At 53.1% G+C, this 25321-nt stretch overlaps 4 protein-coding genes and 1 non-coding gene across 6 annotated transcripts; 1 reads left to right on the forward strand and 4 right to left on the reverse strand.

Annotated features, from left to right (window-relative positions):
• rlig1 (RNA 5'-phosphate and 3'-OH ligase 1) lies at positions 1 to 4442 on the reverse strand. The gene is made up of 7 exons (XM_068312565.1): positions 4257 to 4442; positions 1829 to 1946; positions 1659 to 1754; positions 1469 to 1585; positions 1106 to 1303; positions 605 to 774; positions 1 to 523 (listed from the first exon to the last, which is right to left on the reverse strand). Exons 1-7 carry the CDS (start codon positions 4344 to 4346, stop codon positions 47 to 49), a joined length of 1266 nt encoding a protein of 421 aa, XP_068168666.1. The 5' UTR covers positions 4347 to 4442; the 3' UTR covers positions 1 to 46.
• Positions 4443 to 4925: 483 nt separating this feature from the next.
• lyve1b (lymphatic vessel endothelial hyaluronic receptor 1b) lies at positions 4926 to 8152 on the reverse strand. Of its 2 annotated transcripts, XM_068313458.1 has the most exons (6): positions 7112 to 8152; positions 6698 to 6860; positions 6145 to 6284; positions 5734 to 6018; positions 5570 to 5648; positions 4926 to 5292 (listed from the first exon to the last, which is right to left on the reverse strand). In XM_068313458.1, the coding sequence occupies exons 1-6, from the start codon at positions 7176 to 7178 to the stop codon at positions 5118 to 5120; spliced, it is 909 nt and encodes a 302-aa protein (XP_068169559.1). In that variant the 5' UTR covers positions 7179 to 8152; the 3' UTR covers positions 4926 to 5117. The 2 variants fall into 2 exon arrangements, with proteins under 2 accessions (XP_068169559.1, XP_068169560.1); XM_068313459.1 differs by lacking the exons at positions 6698 to 6860; positions 7112 to 8152 and adding an exon at positions 6391 to 6690 and having other exon boundaries at positions 6145 to 6307.
• Positions 8153 to 8718: 566 nt separating this feature from the next.
• On the forward strand, positions 8719 to 14550 carry LOC137593942 (rootletin). Its single transcript, XM_068313068.1, has 8 exons — positions 8719 to 10295; positions 10511 to 10651; positions 12281 to 12481; positions 12571 to 12758; positions 13293 to 13506; positions 13576 to 13674; positions 13839 to 13918; positions 14187 to 14550. The coding sequence occupies exons 1-8, from the start codon at positions 10038 to 10040 to the stop codon at positions 14344 to 14346; spliced, it is 1341 nt and encodes a 446-aa protein (XP_068169169.1). The 5' UTR covers positions 8719 to 10037; the 3' UTR covers positions 14347 to 14550.
• On the reverse strand, positions 14542 to 24934 carry eif4g2b (eukaryotic translation initiation factor 4, gamma 2b; the record flags this gene model as incomplete). Its single annotated transcript, XM_068312661.1, has 21 exons — positions 14542 to 15670; positions 15747 to 15868; positions 16280 to 16488; positions 16560 to 16764; positions 16848 to 17106; positions 17184 to 17399; positions 17864 to 17968; positions 18044 to 18172; positions 18446 to 18559; positions 18644 to 18807; positions 18878 to 19019; positions 19163 to 19345; positions 19415 to 19525; positions 19606 to 19757; positions 19836 to 19902; positions 19988 to 20119; positions 20201 to 20303; positions 22314 to 22439; positions 22511 to 22576; positions 23811 to 23920; positions 24800 to 24934. Coding segments are annotated over 21 exons (2916 nt in total), but the record flags the coding sequence as incomplete, so codon positions are not given.
• LOC137594647 (small nucleolar RNA SNORD97) lies at positions 18259 to 18410 on the reverse strand. The gene has a single exon (XR_011035304.1). It is a non-coding gene; the product is annotated as a small nucleolar RNA SNORD97 (small nucleolar RNA).
• Positions 24935 to 25321: the final 387 nt, after the last annotated feature.

Here is a 25321-nt window from a genome sequence, read left to right on the forward strand (position 1 = left end):
TTTAATGGGTCTCTGCCCCCCCCCATCAAATGTCATGGACATCAGTTCACCAGCGTTTGTGGAATCCTGCTGGAGGTGTTCCGTCTCCTCGGTCCAGACGGACGTCTCCTCGGTCCAGATGGACGTCTCCTCGGTCCAGACGGACGTCTCCCGGGTCCAGAGGGACGTCTCCTCGGTCCAGACGGACGTCTCCCCGGTCCAGACGGACGTCTCCCGGGTCCAGACGGACGTCTCCCGGGTCCAGACGGACGTCTCCCCGGTCCAGACGGACGTCTCCTCGGTCCAGACGGACGTCTCCTCGGACCAGACGGACGTCTCCTCGGTCCAGACGGACGTCTCCCGGGTCCAGACGGACGTCCTGCAGCCGGGGGAACCTGCGTCGGTTCAGCCTGCAGAAGCAGGTGAACAGGTCCCTGCTGCTGTCGTACTCCTCCACCACCCCGTCCACCTGGACCAGCACCGCCCTCCCCCCCAGTTGGGTCCCCCCGCAGGGCCACGGCAGACCCAGGTGGTGGCGATGGACCTGTGGGACGTTAAAGGGAAGAGGACCCTCATGTTAGCAGCGGCGCTGCAGCCAGAGCCCCCCCCCACTCCGTCTGCTCACCTTGACGAGGGTCCCATCCTGGCAGTGCCACACGATGCCCTCCACCCCCCCCGCTGGCCTCTGCTGGAACCACGACCGCAGCTGCTGGAAGTCCACCGGCGGGGGGTCCGGAATGGGGAGGCTCCCGTGGGACACCAGGTAGTGGACAGGACGCTTCCTGCTCCCCAGGCCTGAGGGGGGGACACCAGCTTTGTGATCAGGAACACTGAGAACACAAGTATTGATCCTGATACCGCAGACAGGAAACCGATCAGAGAGGGGCCCTGAGGCCCCCGACCCCCAGCGGAGCCGTGACATGTTGCATTTGTGTAACGTTAGCGCTAAGCTAGCAGAACCAACAGGAAACAGTGTGACGTCAGGAGGACACTGCTAATAAAGTTGATACAAACTGTTGTTTGTTGTCATAGAGTAAAACAGGTTAATGCTGGTCGTGTTTTCTTTGTCTCCTCCACACGTTAAAAGACGCTCTCCGTGAAACACACGTTCTCAGGGGGGCGTTACCGTAAGGGTTTCCGTTGATGTTGGTTCCGATGAGCTCCAGCGTCTGCTCCAGGAGCTCCTCCAGAGGGACGGAGGCGATCTCCAGCACGTCTGGATCGCCGGCGCCGGGCCTGAGAAGCAGGGCCGCCCCGGCCTCGTAGTCCACCACGGCGGCGTGCCAGCAGTACTGTCTGCTGTCGCTCTCCACCGGAACCCAACCTGAACATCCCAGAGGTCAGATCACAGGGTCAGCCACAGCCAGAAGATCCATCACGCTGATGGTGTCACGGCGCTACGCTCTGAGTCTGATCAGCGCCGGCGTCCCAGCGTGAGGACACCCCTACTGCATATCTGACGCGACCGATTCTGATTTAACTTCCCGACCTGGAATGTGTCCGTGCTCATCAGGAACAGGAAGTCCACCGTGGTGTCTGACTCCGTGGGCGGGGATCCACGTCTCCGGCACCGCCTTGAAGTCTTCCTCCACGTTCCACTTGAACCCTGGGGGGGAAACCAGGAACAGACGGAACTAGAACCACCACTAACGCCGCTAGCCGTCCGCGCTAGCGAATACCTTTAAAGGTCCGGTGGGACTGCTGGTACTTCCTGAACCTCTTCTCCGCCTGCTTGTTGGGCTTCCTGTCCAGTCGGGCCCACAGGTACGGCCGTCCTGTGTCACAAGACGGACCCACAGTCAGCTGGTCGCACCTGGTTCCCGACCCCCACCGGTTCCCACCCCCTCACCTTTATATTCCGTCACGTAGCAGCAGGTCCCATCCAGCTTCTCTGTGGCCAGGGCACAACCTACGTTCGCCTCCAGAGCAATGGGATGCACCGTTTCCGTGGCAGCCACCTGGAATTGCTGAGAGACTACCTCTAATTAATGACGTTAACATAATTAAAATATATATATTAAATTTAAAAAGTCCCTCTCACCCTTGTGAGAGGGACATCGCCCTTGAGCAAGGCGCCGTCCCCACTACAAGCTGCTCATTTGGGGCGCGACCTCCGAGCGCGACCCGTCACTCTTCCTCCCTGGACTAACTGCATGATGACAGGCCCCCATGATGACAGGCCCCCAGTGAGCTGTGTTCAGGGGCCTTGTTCACAACACTGTGATGTAACAAGACTAACACAGATATATGTACTGAGAGTGAGAAGAGAATTTACCCTCTGGGGATCAATAAAGTGTGAATTATAATTATAATTATTATTATTAGTCATTCCTCTGGTGAGCCCCCTTATGAGTTTTATGGGTGAAACGTTTTTAAAGGTCATACTTCTACATGATGTGAAATAAATCGCCTAAACGTAATAATTCACATTAATAGATCCTGAATCAAGAACGTGTTTCATTTATGCTAATTTATTGGCGCATGCGCAGACGACCCAGCACGATGGCTCGTAATTAATACGTATTGATCAGGTGTATTGCATCGACATGTCTCAGTGATCATTAAGGATATATTAAATTCATGTGTTCATTTAATTTAAATAAAACCTCTCCATGTTGCCTTGTTTGTTTGTTTGTTTGTTTACCTTACTGTCGATATTAACCGAAAGAGTACTGGAAAGAGTACTTTGAAGAGTTGATGAACGTGGAAAATGAGAGAGAACAAAGACTAGAAGAGGTGACTGTTGTGGACCAGGAAGTAGCAAAGATTAGTCAGGATGAAGTGAGGAGGGCATTGAAGAGGATGAAGAGTGTAAAGGCAGTCGGTCCTGATGATATACCTGTAGAGGTATGGAAGTGTCTAGGAGAGGTGGCAGTAGAGTTTCTGACTGGGTTGTTCAACAGGATCTTAGATAGTGAGAAGATGCCTGAGGAATGGAGGAGAAGTGTGCTGGTGCCCATTTTTAAGAACAAGGGAGATGTGCAGAGTTGTGGCAACTACAGAGGAATAAAGCTGATGAGCCTTACAATGAAGTTATGGGAGAGAGTAGTGGAAGCTAGACTAAGGGCAGAAGTGAACATTTGTGAGCAGCAGTATGGTTTCATGCCAAAACAGAGTACTACAGATGCAGTATTTGCTTTGAGGATGTTGATAGAGAAGTACAGAGAAGGCCAGAGGGAGCTGCATTGTGTTTTTGTAGATCTGGAGAAAGCTGATGACAGGGTGTCCAGAGAGGAACTGTGGTATTGTATGAGGAAGTCTGGAGTGGCAGAGAAGTATGTTAGAGCGGTGCAGGACATGTATGAGGACTGTAAGACAGTGGTGAGGTGTGTGTAGATGTGACAGAGGAGTTCAAGGTGGAGGTGGGACTGCATCAGGGATCAGCTCTGAGCCCCTTCTTGTTGCTATGGTGATGGACAGGCTGACAGACGAGGTCAGACAGGAATCTCCATGGACTATGATGTTTGCAGATGACATTGTGATCTGTAGTGAGAGCAGGGAACAGGTGGAGGAGAAGCTAGAGAGGTGGAGGTTTGTCCTGGAAAGGAGAGGAATGAAGGTTAGCCGCAGTAAGACAGAGTACATGTGTGTGAATGAGAGGGACCCAAGTGGAAGAGTGAGGTTACAGGGAGAAGAGATCAAGAAGGTGGAGGATTTGAAGTACTTAGGGTCAACAGTCCAGAGCAATGGAGAGTGTGGAAAAGAGGTGAAGAAGCGTGTCCAGGCAGGATGGAACGGGTGGAGGAAAGTGTCAGGTGTGATGTGTGATAGAAGAGTTTCAGCTAAAATGAAAGGAAAGGTGTACAAAACTGTGGTGAGACCAGCGATGTTGTTTGGTCTAGAGACAGTGTCACTGAGGAAAAGACAGGAGACAGAGCTGGAGGTAGCAGAGATGAAGATGCTGAGGTTCTCTCTGGGAGTGACCAGGAAGGATAGGATCAGGAATGAGTATATCAGAGGGACAGCACATGTTAGAGGTTCTGGAGATAAAGTCAGAGAGGCCAGACTGAGATGGTTTGGACATGTCCAGAGGAGAGATAGTGAATATATTGGTAGAAGGATGCTGAGTTCTGAACTGCCAGGCAGGAGGCCTAGAGGAAGACCAAAGAGGAGGTTTATGGATGTAATGAGGGAAGACATGAAGGTAGTTGGTGTGAGAGAAGAGGATGAGAAGACAGGGTTAGATGGAGGACCCTGATTGGCTGTGGAGACCCTGAAGGGAGAAGCCGAAAGGAAAAGAAGAAGAAGACTGTCGGTATTAACCGCGCCGTTCTCACCTGTCCGTCTCGTTTTCTGGACGGTTCTTCCGTCACTTCCGTCACAAACACACACGTCATCTTCCGCTGGACGGAGCCGAGCCGCCGCATGTCGAGGACAATCAAAATCACGCTGAAATCAACCGGAAAGTGGAGCTTCAGCCGCGGGACACCGCTACAAGACGACGGTCCCGACAGCAGAAGAGATTTCCGGTCACGTGACGTCCTTCTTGTTCTCCCAGCCTGGAAACCAGGACGCGGTTCGTCATCGCCCCCGTGTGGTGCGGATGAGGACGACACCGCCAACAGCAGGAGAACCGGGACAACCACGGTTCTAAATGTATAAATAAATTACTGACGTGACGTCACAGTTTGTATTTTTAGAAATCATTACAAAAACATATTTTACAAACATAATGATCTTACGTATTTTGGACAAAAATTGTATTTTTTACATTTAATATTTAAGAGTAGGGATTCAAATATCCACCTTTTTCCAAGCGATGTGTTTTGTTTGTTGGACTTCAGTGTCGTGTGTGTTTCACTGCTCAAGCTACAATAATTAAATGTGTATTCAGCATTTAAGAACCAATGATAAAACCTTTAATCTATTGATTTAACATTGGCTGTTTTCTACATGTTTTAAGTAATAAAATATATAAAACATTGAAAACAGGAAGAATTGTAAGCTCTGATGTCAACATGTTTATTAGAAATGAAAACTTTAGTAAAGCATGCATTAAATCTGTACAGCGTTTGATTGGACGCTCACGTTTATAATCACTAAGTACAACAACTCATTCCATTCATCGATAACTAATCCGTCATTTATCCTACATGTTATTGTGACTTTTGATCCTCTTCAGACAAACCCTGATGGGTTCATCTAGAGGTCACACACAGCGTGACGTCACTGGAGTACTTCCTGTCCAGCTCTTCCTCTTCTTCTTCTCCGTGCTGACTGTGCAGGTCCGTCTCGCTGCCGCTGTTCTTCCACATCTCTGTCTCGATGTCGTCCATCTGCTGCTCCTGGTTCCAAAGGGAGGATGTCCCCCTCCTCCAAAGAGAGACAAACTGTTAGAAATACAATAAAGATCAACGGAGCGTCTAAAACACTGAAGGTGACGTCTGGTCTTCAGAGCTACGACTGCAGCTGCCTGTGAGTTCATGAGGAAGGCCTTCAGAGAAGATTCACGGCTCCAGACTCTCCTCCAGGACCCATTGAGATGTTTGACCTGCTTTTATTTTCCTACATCTCCAAGCAGACCTTCTGGTTCTCATCACAGGTTCTCTATCAGAAGCGTTTCCAGATGGATTCTGTTATCATGACTTACAGCCTGAAGAACCAGACCAGTCCTGCAGCTGCCAGGAGAAGAAGGATGGAGCCGAGGATGAGGAGCGCCGTCGGTACTTCTGGAACAGGATGAAGGTTCTGTGAGTGATCATCAGGTTGTCTGAAGGACGCCCCCCCATTGTATCGATCTGAAATCAAACGCACCCCCCAGAGGAGACATGCTGGAGCTCGCCGACTTCGGATTGGTCGACTGGGAGGAAGCAGAGACGTCGGGAAAAGAAGCGAGGAAAGTAGAAGCAGCAGCAGGTGTGGGGGTGAAAAGGTGAGGCAGAGGAGTGAAATGTGGGGGGGGGGCGCTGGGGGTGGCGACGGAGCCAGAGGTCAGTGATGTTTGTTCAGGGGCCTCTGTTGTTCTTGGCCCCCCAGCAGACGGGGGCCCCGATTTGGTCGGCGCTGTGGTGGGGGAGGGGCCAGCTGTCGATCCTGAATCTGTAGGAGGCGTGAAGATGAGTTCAGATTCACGCCATCAGTTAACCCTTAGATGCCCAGTGATGACATCACAGGGTGGTTTGATCAATGACACCTATTGATTAGACGTCTAGAATCGATCAGTACCAGAGGCGCTGAAGCAGAAGGCACCAAACTTCCTGTCTGGACTCGCCGCCCAGCTCACCGCCCCCGTTTTCCCGCTCCCACAGTTCCTGTCGGGTGTCTGACGCGGGACGACGGCGATCTGCTCAGAAACCCAACCAAACCTGTTCAGACACAAACAGCAGGTCTGGATCAGGGGGGGGGGGGTGATGTTGGTCTCCACAGATCACAAACATGTACAAAACGCAGGTGTGGGGGCACCACACTCACCCCAACCCACCAGGGGTGAGGGGCATTGTGGGATATGTGTGCATGAAGCTCCGTCATGGGAGAAAAATGCAGGGATGAAGGTGACGTGTGATGGGTGGATCCCAGCAGACGGTTCCGGGCAGGAACCGGTACCGTCTGCTCCGGGTCAGAGGGTCAGACCGCTGGGGGGACCAGACCTGAACCCTGATGATGAAGACGATGATGATGATGATGATGATGATGATGGTGGTATGTTTACTCATATCAGCACACATTGGGCTCCACCCCCTTTTGGGCATCGATCACACCTGACCAATCAACAGCCTACTTGCAGGTCTCCAGTCCGCGCTGCACCGCCCGCTCCACCTGGGCTCTGGTTGCCATGGTGATGTTGTGAAGCAGGCAGGCGGTCCTGGCGGCGGTGAAGTTGAAGGTGTAGTTCCCCCCCTCCAGGAGCAGGAAGACACCGGCGGCTCCGGGACGCTGGGAGACTGTCAGAGCAGAGAGAGGGAGGGGTCAGGTGTGAACGGCGCCCCCCTCACGCCATTCCGTGTGTCAGACGGTACGGGGGTAAAGGTCACGGGGTCGAGGTGCCGGGGGTAGAAAAACATTTCCTTTACACGTGACAGCGACCGAAACGAGAGTCAAGCGGTTCCCTTCAGAATAAAACGACGTTCACACGCGTGTGGTCCGTTCACACGCGTGTGAACGGACCACACGCGTGTCACATGTTCCCACTGACCTGTCAGGGAGGCAGACGGCGGCCAGACGCTGACGGACGCCAGGAGGAGGAGCCAGAAGCGGGCCATGTTGGTTCTGATCGGTGGACGGAGCGACTGAAGCTGGACGACTGACTGGGGGAAAACCTCCCAGCCAATCAGAGCGGGACGCACCAGGAAACAGGAAGTGGAGGTCAGCTCTGCTTGATGCCCCCCGCAGGAGATAACACCCCCACCCACAGCGGAGGGAGCGTCGCCACGGCGATAGCCAATGCAGTAGTTCACCTCTGAAACATTAATGATTAAAACGACAGGAGGACTCCCAGGAAGTGACACGCAGGATGACAGGAAGGCGGAGCCTGAGGCGGCGCTCTGGAGGAAGTGATCAGCTGATCAGACGTTGGATCAATACGCCGCCTTCACAGGCCGTACGGACGACACGTTCTCTCCACTCCAGGTTTTCCTGCTTCGTCAGCATCCAGCTTCCTGTGTGGGGGAGGGAACTTCCTGCACGGCGTTCCAGCGCCGTCAACTCTGACTCGACTGTTAGCCGTGACTCGACTGTTAGCTCTGACTCGACTGTTAGCTCTGACTCGACTGTTAGCCGTGACTCGACTGTTAGCCGTGACTCGACTGTTAGCCGTGACTCGACTGTTAGCCGTGACTCGAATGTTAGCCGTGATTCGAATGTTAGCCGTGATTCGACTGTTAGCCGTGACTCGACTGTTAGCTCTGACTCGACTGTTAGCTCTGACTCGACTGTTAGCCGTGACTTGACTGTTAGCCGTGACTCGACTGTTAGCTCTGACTCGACTGTTAGCTCTGACTCGACTGTTAGCCGTGACTCGACTGTTAGCTCTGACTCAACTGTTAGCCGTGACTCGACTGTAAGCGTGACTCAACTGTTAGCCGTGACTCGACTGTTAGCTCTGACTCGACTGTTAGCCGTGACTCGACTGTTAGCCGTGACTTGACTGTTAGCCGTGACTCGACTGTTAGCTGTGACTCGACTGTTAGCTCTGACTCGACTGTTAGCCGTGACTCGACTGTTAGCTCTGACTCGACTGTTAGCTCTGACTCGACTGTTAGCCGTGACTCGACTGTTAGCCGTGACTCGACTGTTAGCTGTGACTCGAATGTTAGCCGTGACTCGACTGTTAGCCGTGACTCGACTGTTAGCTGTGACTCGAATGTTAGCCGTGACTCGACTGTTAGCCGTGACTCGACTGTTAGCTGTGACTCGACTGTTAGCTGTGACTCGAATGTTAGCCGTGACTCGACTGTTAGCCGTGACTCGACTGTTAGCCGTGACTCGACTGTTAGCCGTGACTCGACTGTTAGCCGTGACTCGACTGTTAGCCGTGACTCGACTGTTAGCCGTGACTCGACTGTTAGCCGTGACTCGACTGTTAGCCGTGACTCGACTGTTAGCCGTGACTCGACTGTTAGCCGTGACTCGACTGTTAGCCGTGACTCGACTGTTAGCTGTGACTCGACTGTTAGCTGTGACTCGAGGTCGGTGGGGTCAGCTCCGCCCTGCAGCTGTAATAAATAAACATACATTGAGGCTAATTGACACTCGTCTCGTATCGGATCTGAAGCTACATCCAGGCTCAGCTTAGTTTATCTTGAATTAGCTTACCTTAGCTTAGCCTTTGGCATGTCTGACACAATCTGGGGTTCACATGAATCTCCTATTTGTTCGAACTGATTGGGTTGAGCCCCCCCCTCCCCTCCCAACTCTTGAGACACATGTGCAGCACGCTGATGGGGGATGGGGGGTAGGTCGGAGGTCAGGAGGTCGATGAACTCTGCCTGGAACTCCCTTCTTTAGCATCCACTCCATCACCTCCACCACCAGCCTGTGGACGTGCTGCCTTCACTGTCACCTGATAAACGTGGGGTTAAATGTCCACGCGCCTGAGGCAGAGTGGAACCTGCCCCCACTAGATACCCCCCCATAGATACCCCAACACGGACATCTCCTGCCATGGAGAGACGCCACTCCCCCTGCTGGCCGCTAGGAGGAGGTGCAAGACAAACAACGAACAGGTATCTGCTCACATTAAAGTGAAACACAATCCCATGATGCTTAGGGGCGCAGCGGGGCAGGAGACACGACCTCACGAAGGCCTCAGTGGGGGCTGTAAGCGATCCGGCGCCATGACACGGATACTCCCTGGAGGAGGAGCTGATTGGTCCCACCTGAGTGGGCAGGAGGCATTCGAGGGTTGCCCCGCCCCCACAGAGACACCCGCAGGGGGGAAACCAGCCTGTCACTAGCCCCGCCCACCAGAGACACACCCACAGAGGTGAGACCAGCCTGTCAGGTCATGTCTCCAGACGTCCACACGCTGGTCTGATTCCGCTCTGACGAGGTCACGGCTGGGGTCACGGCTGGGGTCACGGCTGGGGTCACGGCTGGGGTCACGGCTGGGGCCACGGCTAGGGTCATGCTTCTTGTTTTATTCACGATTTCCTGGATTTACTGCTGAATGAAACTTCTTCTAGAATTTTCATGTTTGTTGTTGTCATGACAACTCCCTGACCTTTCACCTTTGCGGCGACGCCTCGCCATCTGATCCTGTTTCCATGTGAATAATGGATGAAGCTCCGCCAGACGCACGGAGAACTCACTGCTGACAGGAGAACCAAGACTCACCTGGTCTCATCATCATCATCATCATCATCATCATCATCATCCTCATCATCATCATCATCCTCATCATCATCATCATCATCATCATCATCATCATCATCATCCTCATCATCATCATCCTCATCATCATCATCATCCTCATCATCATCATCATCATCATCATCATCATCATCATCATCATCATCATCATCATCCTCATCATCATCATCATCCTCATCATCATCATCATCATCATCATCATCATCATCATCATCCTCATCATCATCATCCTCATCATCATCATCATCACCATGTCCCTGCGAGCTAAATCCCACTCGGACCTGCACGCATCGCTGGACGACGCCCTCTTCTCGTCTCTCAGCATGAGCGGAGGGACCGTCGCCCTGGGGGGGGGGCGCTTTGGGAACGGGTCAGGGGGGGAGGTCAAAGGTCTGTCCAGGCCGTCCAGGAGGCCCGTCAGGGTCGTCAGGCCGGTCAGCGCCGTCGGCTCCAACGGATCCCTCCTCCAGATCAACCACCTGCAGGGGGAGCTGGTGAGGAAGAGGAAGGTGAGGAGGTGTGGGGGGGTGAGGAAGAGGAAGGTGAGGAGGTGCGTGTGTGCGTGTGTGTGTGTGCTGGGGGGGGGGTGAAGACCATCAGGTGATGAGTTCAGGTCCATCAAACCTGGAGGAGAAATGATTTGGTGTGATGAAGGTGAAGAAAATGACTTATCATGCCCCCTCCCCACTGTTAACATTCTAGTTTGGCCCCCCTCCCCCCTCAGGAATGTGAGGACTTGAAGAAGGAGAACAAGTTCCTGTCCAATGAGATCCACATGGAGCGGGTGGTGATGCGTTCAGAGAGCGAGCTGACCATGAGGAACCTGAGGAACCTGAACCAGGAGCTGCAGGCGCAGGTCAAAGAGGTGAACCTGTAGCCACCCCCCCACCCCAACCCACAGCCCCCCTGACCCTTCTTCTTCTCCTTTCTGCTTTCCCCATCAGGGTCTCCACAGCCAATCAGAGTCCTCCATCTAACCCTGCCTTCTCATCCTCTTCTCTCACACCAACTACCTTCATGTCCTCTTTCACTACATCCATAAACCTCCTCTTTGGTCTTCCTCTAGGCCTCCTACCTGGCAGTTCAGAACTCAGCATCCTTCTACCAATATGTTCACTATCTCTCCTCTGGACATGTCCAAACCATCTCAGTCTGGCCTCTCTGACTTTATCTCCAGAACCTCTAACATGTGCTGTCCCTCTGATGGACTCATTCCTGATCCTATCCATCCTGGTCACTCCCAGAGAGAACCTCAGCATCTTCATCTCTGCTACCTCCAGCTCTGTCTCTCTGTCTTGCCAACCGGTATAGATCAGTCTCTCCCTCCTTACTGTCCAACCTAGCATACAAGTCATCATAAGCTCCTTGTTTGGCCTTTGCTACCTCTACCTTCACCTTACGCTGCATCTCCCTGTACTCCTGTCTACTCTCCTCAGTCCTCTCAGTGTCCCACTTCTTCTTAGCTAACCTCTTTCTCTCTATACACTCCTGTAACTAGTGGCTACAGTGAAAGTATTCACTACGGCCATTTCCATCCTTTTTGCAAAGTCAACTACCATCTGTCCTTCTGCGTTCCTCTCCTGGATACCAAACCTGCCCATCACCTCCTCATCACCTCTGTTTCCTGCACCAACATGTCCATTGAAGTCTGCTCCAATGACAACTCTCTCACTTCTAGGCATGCTCTGCATCACTTCATCAAGGTCCGACCAGAATTTCTCCTTCTCCTCCAGCTCACATCCTACCTGTGGAGCATACCCGCTAACAACATTGAACATCACACCTTCGATTTCTAGCTTCAGACTCATCACTCTATCTGACATTCTTTTTACCTCCAGGACATTCCTAACAAACTCCTCCTTCAAGATAACTCCTACTCCATTTCTCTTCCCATCTACACCATGATAGAACAACTTGAACCCTGCTCCTAAACTTCTAGCCTTGCTACCTTTCCACCTGGTCTCCTGGACACACAGTATGTCTACCTTCCTCCTCTGCATCATGTCAACCAACTCTCTACCTTTTCCTGTCATAGTTCCAACATTCAACGTCCCTACTCTCAGTCCTATACTCTTGGTGTTCCTCTTCTCTTTCTTCGTGCGAACGCACTTTCCTCCTCTCCTTCTTCGACCAACAGTAATCCAATTTCCACCGGCGCCCTGTAGGTCAACAGCGCCGATGGCGGTCGTTGTTAACCCGGGCCTCGACCGATCCGGTATGGAAGTTGTAGGTTTGATTCGCATGTTTGATTTGGCAAAAGTTTTACGTCGGATGCCCTTCCTGACGCAACCCTCTGTATTTATCCGGGCTTGGGACCGGCACAATAAGACACTGGTTCGTGTCCTCTTGTGGATACACTACCCTGGCCCTAACCCCCCAAGTGAACTGTGTGAATCACGTGATGTCAGTGAACGCCACAGGCTGTGGTGCGTTCAGGTCACGGTGTTGGAGTCACATGACACTAATGGAGGGTCTCTCCCCTCTGCCCCCCCAGCTGAAGCAGAAGCTCCTTCTCAGCCAGCAGAGGGCGGCGTTGTGCTCGCAGGCGGCGGACGAGGCGGAGGTGAACCGGGCGGACGCGGAGAAGAACCGGGCGCTGGCGGAGGCACGCGCCCTCGGGAGCCGGCGGGACCGGGACGCGGCGGAGGCGGACCGGAGCCGCGTGACGCAGGAGCTGCAGCGGCTCCAGAAGGACGTGCGTGACGCGCATGCGCGCAAGTCCGGACGCTCACCTGCAGACCATCAGCCAGTTCCGTGACTTCACTGACTCCGCCCTCCCCCCAGGTAACGGACCTCCAGGTGTCTCTGGCGCGAGCCGAGAAGAACTCCTTCGAGACAAAGCTGAAGCTGGACCGGATATCCAGGGAGAAGGAGGTCCTGCTGCAGGAGAGCCGCGTCCTGGGGGGGGAGCGGGACCAGCTGCGCCTCAAGCTGAGGGGGGTCACCGAGGAGAACGCCCGCATCCGGGACAGGTGAGGGGGCACATGAGTCAGAAGCACTAGAACCGCCTCTCTGTACTGGTTCCAGACCAGGTTCACCACAGCCCCCCAGGGCAGAGAGCAAGAGGAGGGGCCATCAGAGCGGCTGTCAACACATTAAAGTAGATCCAGGTCCAGGTCTAGGGTCCTGGTCTGGGGTTCAGGTCTAGGTCCAGGTCTAGGTCCAGGTCTCGGATGCTGGTCTGGGGTTCAGATTTGGGGTCCAGGTCTCGGATGCTGGTCTGGGGTTCAGGTCTAGGTTCAGGTCTAGGTCCAGGTCTCGGATGCTGGTCTGGGGTTCAGGTCTAGGTTCAGGTCTAGGTCCAGGTCTCGGATGCTGGTCTGGGGTTCAGATTTGGGGTCCAGGTCTAGGTCCAGGTCTAGGTCCAGCTGGTCTGGGGTTCAGGTTTGGGGTCCAGGGATTCTGAACACCTCCCTGGGTTCCACCTGTTTTAGTGTCGTGACCTTTATTTTGGGACTCCCTGGACCCGGATGGGGACCAGGACCCACCTGAGCCTGTCTCCACAGCGAGCTGGACCTGCGGCGCCGGGCGGCGGCGCTGGAGGAGGAGGGCAGGAGGTCCATCCAGGCCCAGCAGGAGGCCGACGCCCACAGACGTCTGGCTGAGAAGGAGCGGCAGGAGAGGACGGTCGAGTGTCTGGACTGGAGGGAGAAGCACCAGGACCTGCTGGACCGGGTCCGGGTCCAGGAGGACCTGAAGGCCCTGAGGCAGAACAAAGCGGTGAGAACCCGTGACCTTCTGACCCCGCCCCCGAGGTCGTCTGGTGGCTCCTCATGTTCTTCCTCTCAGTGTCAGGTGAACATCAAGAACTACTTCCTGTGCATGACGGAGAGCGACCAGCGGGTCAAGATCCTCAAGAACCAGGATGGAACCCCAAGGAACTTCACGGTGAGGCGGGAGGAGAACCGGATCATGTGATCGTCAGTCTGCTGGTGGACCAATCAGAACCCGTCATCAAGGCGTTTGATGTTCAGGAGTTAATCTGGATTAATCCCACTTCACCTTCAGAAGGTGTTTCTGAACACGTCTTCTGGTCATGTGATCCTGTACAGGAAGGAGACCCCGTGTTCATCTCCACCCCCGAGTCTGGCCCCGAGGACCCCGACAGGAGCCCCTCCAGGAGCCCCTCCAGGTATCACAGCGACCACCAGGGGGCGACAAACACATCAGAGTTCAGTCAGATCAGGATCGATAAGGGTCTGATGTGCCATCAATCAATCAATCAATCATGTTGGAGAATCAGCCTCACATTAGTGATCATGTGACTTTTTGATCCAACAACACTGATCTGTTATTGATTTGCCATTGATCTGACATTGGTCATTGATCCGATAATGATCGTGGTGTTTGAGTCATTTTAAAGAAGCAGACGTTCACCCTGACCTCATCTCCCCCCCCAGGACCATGTTCAGGGTCTCAGCCCCCCAAGCTGGGAGGGATCTGGGCCCGGGTCACTTCGACGAGTTGCCTGCCTTTGGGGGAGAACGACCCGACTCCGCCCCCCACAGGAGAAGCAGGAGGGTGGTGGAATACTTCTGGATTCCCACCGACCAGGACTGAAGCTCCCCCAGGAGTAACGAGGGGGAGGTGACATCCTCACACAGGAAGGGGAGGGGCTAACAGCAGCCTGCTAATCCTAATCCTGCCCGTGTTTATTCCAGAACATCTCTTCCCATTGAATGCAGACGTGTCCTGAAGACCTGACGCTGGTGGCGTGAGGCGCGTCGTTACAGAACACACGTGTGAACAGCTTGTGGTGCTCATGTACTGACTTTATTGATATTAAAGCAACAGGTGCACAAGAATTCTGAATACTTTAACATGTGAAACATGGATGACTTGGAAAGGAACACGTGTCTGACGGTTAGCCGCTAGCGGTGGCAGGCAGACGAGTCGATCACATCCATCTGATTCAGCGCCAATTTAAAACACGATTAGAATTTATGTCGACCGATTGGACAGGCTGGAGCAGCTTTGTGGCCACGCCCCCCAGGCGGGCTCCTGGGCTCCGCCCCTTTAACAGGGTTATAAACTACATACTTGTAAACGGCGCCGAAGCTTCAACTAATTTATTGTGCAACCAGGAACAAATGAACCACTGAAGACGAACCAAAGGCCCTTCCAGGAGGTAGAAACAGGCAACTTGGAGACGCAACGGCGACGCCAAGATGGCGAAGCCATGGTAACGTGTCGAGGAAAGAACAGACATCAAGAGGGCGTCGCCAGCTGGGGGGAGGGGGCGCCGGTCAGCTGACTTTAACAAACCAACAGGATTAGAAGTTCTCGATCGTTAATGTTTTATATCTGAAGCTAACTTTAGCAAAAAGGAGCACTAAACGTTTTCTTTGGGGGGGGGGGGTACTCCTACGTATTCTTAAATAAAGCTGTGTCCTACTGGGGGAGGCTCAAATCAGAAAAATGGATAAACATGCAGTGAAAGATTAAATAGTTACGAGCTGAACACGTTCTGAGCAAACAGGAACACGGTCGGGCCACGCCCACTTCAGGTAGCCCCCCCCCAGGACGCCGGTACGGAAACCAGGCGTCCGTCGGGCGAGAGGCCAAACACGGTTCTCATCCTATCATCACAGCACAAGATTAGGATTATTCTACAAGACGAGGGCCGAGTGGTGGCGAAGGTCTGGAGGCGGAGCCATGACAGTCTGGAGGCGGAGCGATGACGGTCTGGAGGCGGAGCGATGACGGTCTGGAGGCGGAGTGATGACAGGTCTTGGGGCGGAGTGATGACGGGTCTGGGGGCGGAGCGACTGTCATGATAAGATGTGGCTGATGTTTCGCCATGACGCTAGATTGGCTCTCAGTCTGCTTCCTCTTCTGACTCCTCCTCCTCTGCCGTCTCCAACCAGGTGAGCCACTGGTTGACCTGACAGGAAGAGAGCAAAGGTCAGTCCCAGCCCCCCGGGGTCACCGACCGGTCACGAAGGGGGGGTGTACTCTACCTGGAATAAAGCTTTTCCTTTTCCAGGGAACTCTTGGGTGATGTCTTCTTTCCAGGCCAGGAAGGCCTCCTCCTCGATGATCTCCATGTCGTAGAAGTTCACGAAGTAGCGCAGCAGCATGCCTGCAGGAGACACAGGCGCAGCGACAACCATTAGAGACACAGGCGCAGCAGCAGCCATTAGAGACACAGGCGCAGCAGCAGCCATTAGAGACACAGGCGCAGCAGCAGCCATTAGAGACACAGGCGCAGCAGCAGCCATTAGAGACACAGGCGCCGCGGCAACCATTAAGAGACACAGGCGCCGCGGCAACCATTAGAGACACAGGCGCAGCGGCAACCATTAGAGACACAGGCGCAGCGGCAACCATTAAGAGACACAGGCGCAGTGACAACCATTAGAGACACAGGCGCAGTGACAACCATTAGAGACACAGGCGCAGTGACAACCTGATTTTCATGACACAGGCTTGGCAACCCCAGAAATGTGAGGGTGCGGCTTTCACAGGACGGGGCGTGGTGGGCGGGGCCTACCTTTGGGGAAGGCGCTGGCGTTGCAGTGCACCTGCAGCGCGTACAGGGCGCTGACCTGCAGCTGGGTGTGGTCGTGGAGGAACTTCTGCATGACGGGCTTGAAGGCCAGCAGCAGCTGCTTCTCCTGCTCCAGCTGCTCCTTGGGGGGGGCCGCCAGCTGCTCGTCGCTGTCCGCCATGCACAGCTCCTGGGAGATGTACTGGAGGAAGCTGGGGGGGGACAGGGACCACACATTAGTGGGGGGGCGTGGACCTCCTGGGGGGCCTGTGGCGGGGCCTACCTGGTCATGAGGATGTTGACGAAGCCCTTGTCGGTGTGCAGCTTGGGGGAGATGTTGTCCTTGATCCACTTGTAGATGGACTGGGGGGAGGGGTCGGCCTTGATCTGCTTCAGCAGCTCCTTCTCCAGCTTCAGCAGCGGGAACAGGAAGCTGAGCCCCTTCCCCTCCAGGACCTCCAGCATGCGGTCCTTGTTCTGGTCGATCTCTGCCGACACAACGAGCCGTGAGCCGGGGGGCGGGGCGCTAGCGGCGGCGGGCGGGGCCTTGGCCCCCGGGGGGTGGTCCTACCTGGGAGCATCTTCTGCATGTTGACCTTGCTCTGCTGGAAGACGTCGGTCAGCCACTCCTTGTCCTTCAGCTTGGCCGTCTGCTGCAGGCAGAGCAGGAAGAGGGGGAAGTGGGTGCCGTTCTCCAGGGGGTGGGCCAGCTCCGCCACGCTCACCAGCTCGGCGATGACGGCGCGGGCCGCGAATTGGGCCAGGTAGGACTTCACCAGCGGCACGTCCAGCTCGATCTTGGGGCACTGGTCCAGGACGTTGAGGAAAGCCTGCGCGGGACAAGCGTCCAATCACGATGCGGTCTCACTGTGGGGGGGCACCGGGTCAGGGCGGCGGGGGCATGTACCTGCATGAAGTTCTCTCCGGTGATGAGGCCCTCGCTGCGGAGCGTGTGGATCAGGGCGCTGGCGTGTTCCTTATCCTCGTCGGGACGGTCTAGGGAACACACAATGGTCTTACTCAGCATCTCTGGCAGGAAGTGCTTGGGGGCCTTCATCTCGCGCACCCCACTCACAGCCTCTGACAGCTGCTTGCTGTTCAGGTACTCCGTCATGATGGCCTCCTGGGGGGTGGGGGGAAGGCCAGAGTTACACAGAGTTCATGTTACCTCCAGAAAGCAGTGCATCATGGGATGCACTTCAATTAATGTGTGCATCCCAACACGAGGTTTAGGAAGACCAAGAACGACGTCAGAACTGATGGAGAAAAAAGAAAAATGAAATATTTTTATCAACATGTTAAAAGTTTAATAAAGATTTAATAGTTTTTTATTTTTAGATAGATAGATAGATAGATAGATAGATAGATAGATAGATAGATAGATAGATAGATAGATACTTTAATGATCCCAAGGGAAATTACTTTTCACTCAATAGTTTTCTTTCCCTTTAATTCATTTTCTCCTGTGGAGACTGAAGCAAGCTGACACACCGGGGACACACACACCCCCCCCCCCCACACACACACACACACCCCCACACCCCCCCCCCCCACACACACACCCACACCCACACACACACCACCTACGGTCATCTTCAGCAGCTCCTCCCGGGCCGGCGGCGGTTTCTTGCTGGTCTTCTGAGGCTTCTCTTGGATGGGTGGGGGGTTGGTCTTCAGGCCGAGCTGTGGAGGCTGGGGGGGCACAGGAGGGGGTGTGAACACGTGCGTGGCTCAGGCCGCCGATTGGCTCACGTGTTGATGGCTCACCTGTCCCAGGGGTGGGGTCTGAGTGCGGGGGGGCTGAGCACTCGGGGGCATCATGGTGGGGATCTGGGGCTGGAGCTTGGGGACCTGGTTCTTGTTGAGGAGGAATGACTGAGCAGGCCGGAGGCTGATCTGTGAGGGGGGGACACACCGGCAGAATGCCACGGGTCAGTTAGTTCAGACAGGAACCCAGCGAACGAGGGATTGTGGGTAATTTCACACCCTCATATCTCATAATCACATTCAGTGGAGCGGCTACCAGACTGAGGAGGAGGAGGAGGAAGGGGGGGGGGGGCAGCTGGAGATGAAGGACAGAAAGTAGCCGCTGGTGTTCCTCAGAATAACGCGTCTTTTTATAATCAGTGGGCGTGTCTTCAGAGGGGGCGGGGCCTGAGCGTCCCTCACCTCGTCTGCGTTGAGCTGTCCCTTCTTGCTGAAGCGTGGGGGCATGTCCTTGGACTGGACCTGCTGCTGGGCCATGTGGTTCTGGTTCTGGTTCAGGAAGTGCTGGTTCTGAGCCTGAAAGGAAGGACATGACACAGGGGGGTCACATCCTGACCCGCGGCCTTTGGGCGGGGGGAGAGCTGGACCCGCTGGACCCACCTGGCTGGACTTGACGAAGGACTTTGGCCCCAGGTCGAACTGCGTCTGCGCTGGGGGGACGTTGTGGCCGCCGTGGCCGTTGAAGAGCGGGTTGGTGCGATGGCGCCCCATGGTGGGGGAGTACCGGTCCTGAATGACCCCCGGGCCCGTTCCAATACCACTGCCTGGGGGGACAGGGTGGGGTTACAGGGGATCGGGGGGGTTCATGCACCACAACAGAAACAAACTTCCCACCTGGCATCTGTCCAAACATGTCGGCCAGCCCCCCCAGAGTCTCCCGGTCCAGTTTCACTCTGCCGGGCATGAAGGGGCTCTCCAGGAAGAAGTCCATCCGCATCCCCTGAGACATGGGGGCCGGGATGAAAACACCCAAATCCTGCAGGAGAGAGGGGGCGGGGTCAGACAGAGCAGAGGGGGTGGGGTCAGATGGGGCGGGGTCCACTCGTTTACGGAGCGGGTAGGATGCTAAACACCGACCACGCCACAACGGACGCCCCGGCCAATGAGGGGCCGTCTCACCTTGACGGCGTCCTGGCGGATCTGGTTGATGGTCTTTGGTCCGTTGTCGATGAAGGCCTTCCGGGGGACCCAGCGGTTTTCTCGCAGCTCCACCGTGTCTTGTAACAGGAAGCGGATCCTAGCAGGCAACTCCTTGTTGTTCATTAAGGATCGCATACGGCCAAAGTACTGATCCATTAAAGACTGGAACACAGGAGGGGGGGTCAGCTGTGACACACACACACACATACACAAACACACACACACACACACCTTTGCTTTCTCGTGGTCGAGTCTTGGCCCCACCGTCCTCATTATCTGACAGAGGCATTCCAGATCCTCCCCCATGTCCTTGAGCTGGACTCTCTTCTTCTTTTCCAAAAGCTTTAAAAACAGAGGGGGGGTCGGGGGTCACACAGAGTCCTGCACACTGGCTCCACGTAGCGCTGGATGCTAACACCTACTGTTTTGATGCACTTATGAAGGATAGATTCGTGGATGAGGTCCAGCTTGCCGAGTTCCCCGATGAATTTGATGTTGCCAAGCATCTTGATCTTGGCGATGGCGCGCTGCTCCTCCTCCTCAGACGTGAGAGGGTTGTCGTGTTTGTCGTAGACTGGAGGCGGACGCAGACAGACGTCAGCCGACAGGAAACAGTCACACCATCAGAAGTAAAGGAAACAGCTGAACCTACTTTCAACATTTCTGGTGCGGTTCTCAAATTCATCTTGTAGTTTGGAAATAAGCAGTCTTCTGAAGGTCTGGGGGAGGAGCGGAGAGGTTTCAGGTTAGATCAGACGAATCGATAGGGGGGGAGGCTGGAACACGTCTGACAGCGACACTCACTGTGCTCTGCTTTTGGGATGTTTGGATCTCAGATGAAGAGCCGTCAAAGTTTGGTGCGTCCTCTGCCAAACGCAGACATAGCTGAGCATAGAGCGAGCTATACTTCGGCTCTTCTAGGGCTTTGTCTACAATCTGGATCAGGACAGGAACCAGAACTCATTCAGACACGACTCCTTCCAGCAGAGCGCTAACAGCTTCAGGACGGACGCTTACCAGCAAGATGATTCCTTTAAGGACGAGTTTTGAATCTACGCCCACGTTCAGGAGCTCAAGGCATAGCTTGTCAAACTTCTCTGGCGTGAGTTTGTTGAGTATGCTGCCAAAAAAAAAGAAAGAAAAGCAGTTGACTTTTAATAGTCAGGACAGAGAAACAGGAAGCAGAGCCAGCGAGGTGCAGTCTGTTCAGGCTGCAGTGGGGGTTCTGTCGCCCCCTGCTGGCAGAGAGTACACACACTAACACACTGCATGACTATTGGACAGATACAGTATTTTCTGCACTATAAGGCGCACCTAAAAGCCTATCATTTTCTCATAATCCCGTAGTGCACCTTACAATCCGATGCTCCTTATATATGGATTAATATTCATATTAATATTGGTTAAAAACAAGTTCGCTGAAAAAAAGCCGGCAGTCTGGCCGCCAGTCATGCCGCACTCCGCCACCAGGGGGCCCCCTCACAAGGTATTCGGGCCCACGCCCCCTAACAACGATAGTCACGGGGCGTCACCGAAGTCCCGGCTCTCACTGAGCTGTCACCGGGGCTACGATAACGTAGCAAAACATAATGACGTTTCGACAATTCTATGAATAAAGTCTGACTGACTGACTGATCTCAGTATTTCTAACTATCTGGCGTCAGAAATAACCCACTTTACACTGAACTGGTCTAAAAACCCCATTGTGCTGTCATCTGGAATCTAGTGACGGTCCATTCTATTAGTCTGTGGAAACACACGGAGAAACTGGACTAAAGGTGAATAAAGACCCTCAGAGATGAACTTACAGCCTTTTCTGAAATTCCAAGAGCAGTCACTGCTAGACAAAGGTGTCAGGTGTGCTTTATTGATTTACAAATGTAGTTGATAGCTCTGAGGGGGCGGAGGGACGCATTCAGGTTGTGTATTCTGTCTGCAGCGACGTGCGGTGAGATTCACGGCGGTGAGACACCGACGTTAAAGTCAGTTCTAGGAGTAAAACAGCGTCACGTTTGACAGTAAATTATCAGCCTGACATTAAAACTAGTTAAAAATTGTTGAGGACACACAGCAGCAAATAGCTGCACCTCACCTCCGACTGGACTACCGATCGACTACCGATCGATCGAAACAATATTTAATTAATAAACGAAGACGAAAGTCGGAGCTTAAATATCTGCTTCGAACTTCAGATCAGGAAATAATCCGCTCTGTTCACACTGACTGCACTCGTAATGAATTTAACCAGTTTTTAATGTCAGGTTTGTTAACATGCGTGTTGACCTCTTTCTAAGATGACAAAGTGATCAAGTGATCAGGTTTCCTTGATGAGGCTCAGAATGGCTTATTGAAATAACAACAGGGACTGTTCACAGCTGACTAGAGGTACTCACAGTCATGAATGCTGTAAATAGTGGATGGATAGCGCAACTACAGCCACTAGTTTTTTTAAATATTTTTATTATATGCACCTTATAATCCAGTGCGCCTTATATATGGAATAAATTATAAAATAAACAATTCATTAAAGGTGCTCCTTGTAGTAAAGAAAATACTGTAATTCTCTGACATCAGGATGATGTCCAGTGATGTTTGATGCATCAAACTGGACATGGTCTCAGTGCAGCAGTGGGTTCTCTCTGGGGGAATAGAACCTAACTCCCTCTGGACAGAGGTGTGTTTCCATCCAGCTCTGTGTCCAACAGAGAATAGAATTCTGACAGCTCATGTCACAACTTGATATTCAGATCAGGATCAACAAAAACACGTCAACAGGTAGAATCCGTTTTAAACGCAGCCCCAACAGAATCTCAATGCCCTCAGAGCATCACACGCCACCAGACGCTGGATTATTTCAGAGGAATGGAATGGAGCGCTGCCTCCTGCGGTGGCCCCCCGACTACACGGCATTCCTTTGCTTTTTGTAACTGGAAACATGTGACACAGGAGAAGAGGACGCCGCTGTCTCCAGGGAAGCATGTGATGTTCTGGACCGGAGAGGATCGTAATTCAACTCTTCTCCAGGAAACACAAAGTGTCTAGTTCTGTACGGTACCGCATAGCATCGTAAAGGGGAACCCAACCCCGTCTGTGCATCTTCAGCACAAGAACAAAGGAAATGGAACCTTACCCCCTCACTTTCCTGAAGATGGCATCGTGTCGCTCTTTCTCGTTGCTGGAGTTGACATCTCGTCTAGTGCTTCGTGAAGGAACCCATCTCTGAACGCTTTGCCCTGGGGTTTTCCCCAGGAACTCGCTGCAGACAGAGAGAGAGAGTTCAGAACGTTCCTCATCGCTGGTTCCATCACCACAGCTCACGTCACCAACCTGTTGCCGACAGTCTTGGGATAGTGCTGAGGTGCACCCCTACCACCTCCTCCCCCCGAAGAAGCACTGCAGATGGGAGGGACACGTTAGAAACACAGAATAGTGCTCCTCTAACTGTATTCATCATTAATCAACTGAACCCCCCCAAAAAAACACAGGATGAGGGGTAGCAGAATGTCTGGGCCACGTCCTGCTGCGTTCACACACATCAGGGAAAAACAAACCAACAGATTCCAGTGTGTTTGGGTTGAAATCCACGGTGAGTGAATCATTTCAGTTTTTCACTTGATTTCAATCAGTCTGTTCTTTCAAATCTTTACAACACAAAGAGCCCCCCCCCCCCCAGCGCTGTCGACACGAACACGACCGCCGTTGACACGGCCGCTCATCAAGACGACCATCGATCACGTTGAATGGACATTTTTCAGACGTTGAGGTCTCAAACGTGTTACATCAAAGCTCAGCGCGCTGCTAGTGTTCATCCTCAAGAAGACCCCAGTGAGGGATCAATAACTGATATTCACCAGGAAGACACAACAGAAGCACAAGCTGCTGCTAACGCTAGTGAATCACTAAATAAATGTTAAAAAATCCACATGACGCGTTGAGCTGCTTCTTCATGAAAGAACAGGGAGGTTCTCTGGGGATCAGGTTCCTCTTACAGGTCAGTCCTGTTGTTTTAACTCTGATCCAGCATCGTTTCACACCTTGGAGGACCTTCACACGTTTACAGTTCACACCTGACACACCTGACAGCTCTATTAAACTCCCTGGAGGTCTGAGCTGTAAATCTTAATTAACAGGAGACAAACAGAACTATCCGTCATGAGACAATCCCAGGATGACCGTCCTCTACCACACTTTAAACTACAGGAGGTGGGACAGAAGAGAACCCCCCGGGCTGGACTGAACAGCCTAATGTGATATAATATTCACATTAGCATGTCTGTGCTAATGGTGCCACTTCTAATGCAGCTTGTTCGCTGGTGACCTTGTGAAACTAAATGTTATTCTAACTGCATCATGATTATTTGGATCCGCTGGGTTCCTCGTCAGCTGATGTCAGACGTATGCAGTGATTCTGTAGATTTCGGTCCTGGGGGGTTGAACACACCAGCAGTGGCACAGACATTCCTTATAGGACCTTTAACCCCCCCTAACCCTCATTTTCAAAAGGATTCAACTGCTGGACAGCCATTTTAAGCATCGCCACATCCTGCTTTGTTCTCTAGCCGGAAGTCCCGGCCCTAACCCCCCCCCACGGAACACACTGGCTTCCCGAACAGCTTCGGTTCCTTACCTGAAACGAGAAGCACCCCCTTCTGCAATCACACTCTCCACTTTGGCGGCTTGACAATGAAGAATACTCAAAAGAATAAGAATAATAGGAGGGGGTGGGGAAAAACGGTGCTGGGGGGAGAAGAGGAGCACAATTAGAAACGGGACCGGGCACCGATGACGCGTTCACGGACGGTTCCGTGATCGGTTTTAACGGTCAATGCTAAACTAATTTACACATCAAACGATCACTGTCATCCAGCTGGGCAGTGATGCAGAGCTCTTTGTTCCGGGCCAGAACCCTCAGGAAAATCACTATTAATCAAATCCTCCTCCTTATCGTAGGGGATATCGATAATCAATACTGTCCTCTTCACACATTTATTGATTGGGTGTTTATCTGCATGTTTGATCCACACACATCGACACTAAAGCAGAAATCTGTGCTCGTCTCTGCGGCTACAACAATGGTGCGTCGGCTAGCCGGCTAATGCTAATGAGCTAGCTGCGGTGCTACATCCATCCCTTAGCTTCGTCACGACATCAAGGATGTTCGTCCCGGTGTTGTTCAGCTCAACACGCGTGGAACAGGTGGTGTGACCCGGTGAGACGGGTGAACATTTAGCTTTTTTCGTTCAGTCGAAGTCGAAACGGAACCGGACGAGCCCGAAACCCGAACGGTACCGTAGCACCATGACGCGGTGCAGCGGGGCTGGGCTGCCGCGTTAGCCGCTCGGGCTCACACGCTGATGCGGTCGTGTCGCCGGCCGATCAGCAGCGGAATCCGCCGGGCGTGGAGTGAGCGAACCGCGACGCAGTTTTCCGCATGAAGGCAAATCACGACCGGCTAACAGTTAGCTCAAAGGCTAACGGTTAGCTCAGAGGCTACTGGTTAGCTCAGAGGCTAGAGGTTAGCTTCAGCTAGCTGCTGCTAGGCATTAGCTTGCTAGCAAAAAAGAGAAGCCATCTTGAATAAACCGGTGTGGCTCTGAGGAGAAAAACCCTCCTTACCTTCACCAAAGCAACTTCAGCTTTATATTGGTGTGTGACTACCAAAGGAGAAATAAGAAACTGGTCGGAGGAAAGAAGGTGTTTGCGAAGGTTATCGGACAGCGTAGGAGCGCAGAGATGACCGGACAAACACACACATCAAGCCGCTGCGTGCCGCCTGCCGTGTAGCTTTAGCTTCAGCTAGCAGGAGCTCAACTCGACAGGACGGGAACGCTTCAACCTACGCTGCTCAAGTATTTTGTTGCCAAATCAGCACTGGCCAATCAGAGGAGCGATAACGAATTAAGGCGGTTCCACCCGGAGATGTTGGCCAATGAGTGTTTATTTGATTTAAAAACCCGCCTCTTTGTGCTGATTGACGTGCAGTTTAACATCTGCACTGCAGGAAAAATAAAGGTCGTAAATCATGTCAGGAAAGTGCAGTGCGAGGGTGATTATATACTGTAAATAAATAAGTAAATACATAGATAAATAAACATAATAAATTAATAGAAATATAGATAGATAGATTTTTTATTAATT

Source organism: Antennarius striatus, chromosome 4, assembly GCF_040054535.1.
Source record: "Antennarius striatus isolate MH-2024 chromosome 4, ASM4005453v1, whole genome shotgun sequence".
NCBI lineage: Eukaryota > Metazoa > Chordata > Actinopteri > Lophiiformes > Antennariidae > Antennarius > Antennarius striatus.

Coding starts and splice junctions, on each gene's coding strand:
- LOC137593942 (XM_068313068.1), top strand. CDS start 10,038: ATGTCCCTGCGAGCTAAATCCCACTCGGACCTGCACGCATCGCTGGAC. Junction 10,296..10,510: donor AGCTGGTGAGGAAGAGGAAG/GTGAGGAGGTGT, acceptor CTCCCCCCTCAG/GAATGTGAGGACTTGAAGAA. Junction 12,759..13,292: donor AACGCCCGCATCCGGGACAG/GTGAGGGGGCAC, acceptor CTGTCTCCACAG/CGAGCTGGACCTGCGGCGCC.
- lyve1b (XM_068313458.1), bottom strand. CDS start 7,178: ATGGCCCGCTTCTGGCTCCTCCTCCTGGCGTCCGTCAGCGTCTGGCCG. Junction 6,861..7,111: donor GCCGTCTGCCTCCCTGACAG/GTCAGTGGGAAC, acceptor CTGCTCTGACAG/TCTCCCAGCGTCCCGGAGCC. Junction 6,019..6,144: donor CTTCTGCTTCAGCGCCTCTG/GTACTGATCGAT, acceptor CGCCTCCTACAG/ATTCAGGATCGACAGCTGGC.
- rlig1 (XM_068312565.1), bottom strand. CDS start 4,346: ATGCGGCGGCTCGGCTCCGTCCAGCGGAAGATGACGTGTGTGTTTGTG. Junction 1,304..1,468: donor TGAGCACGGACACATTCCAG/GTCGGGAAGTTA, acceptor TGGGATGTTCAG/GTTGGGTTCCGGTGGAGAGC. Junction 524..604: donor AGGATGGGACCCTCGTCAAG/GTGAGCAGACGG, acceptor AACGTCCCACAG/GTCCATCGCCACCACCTGGG.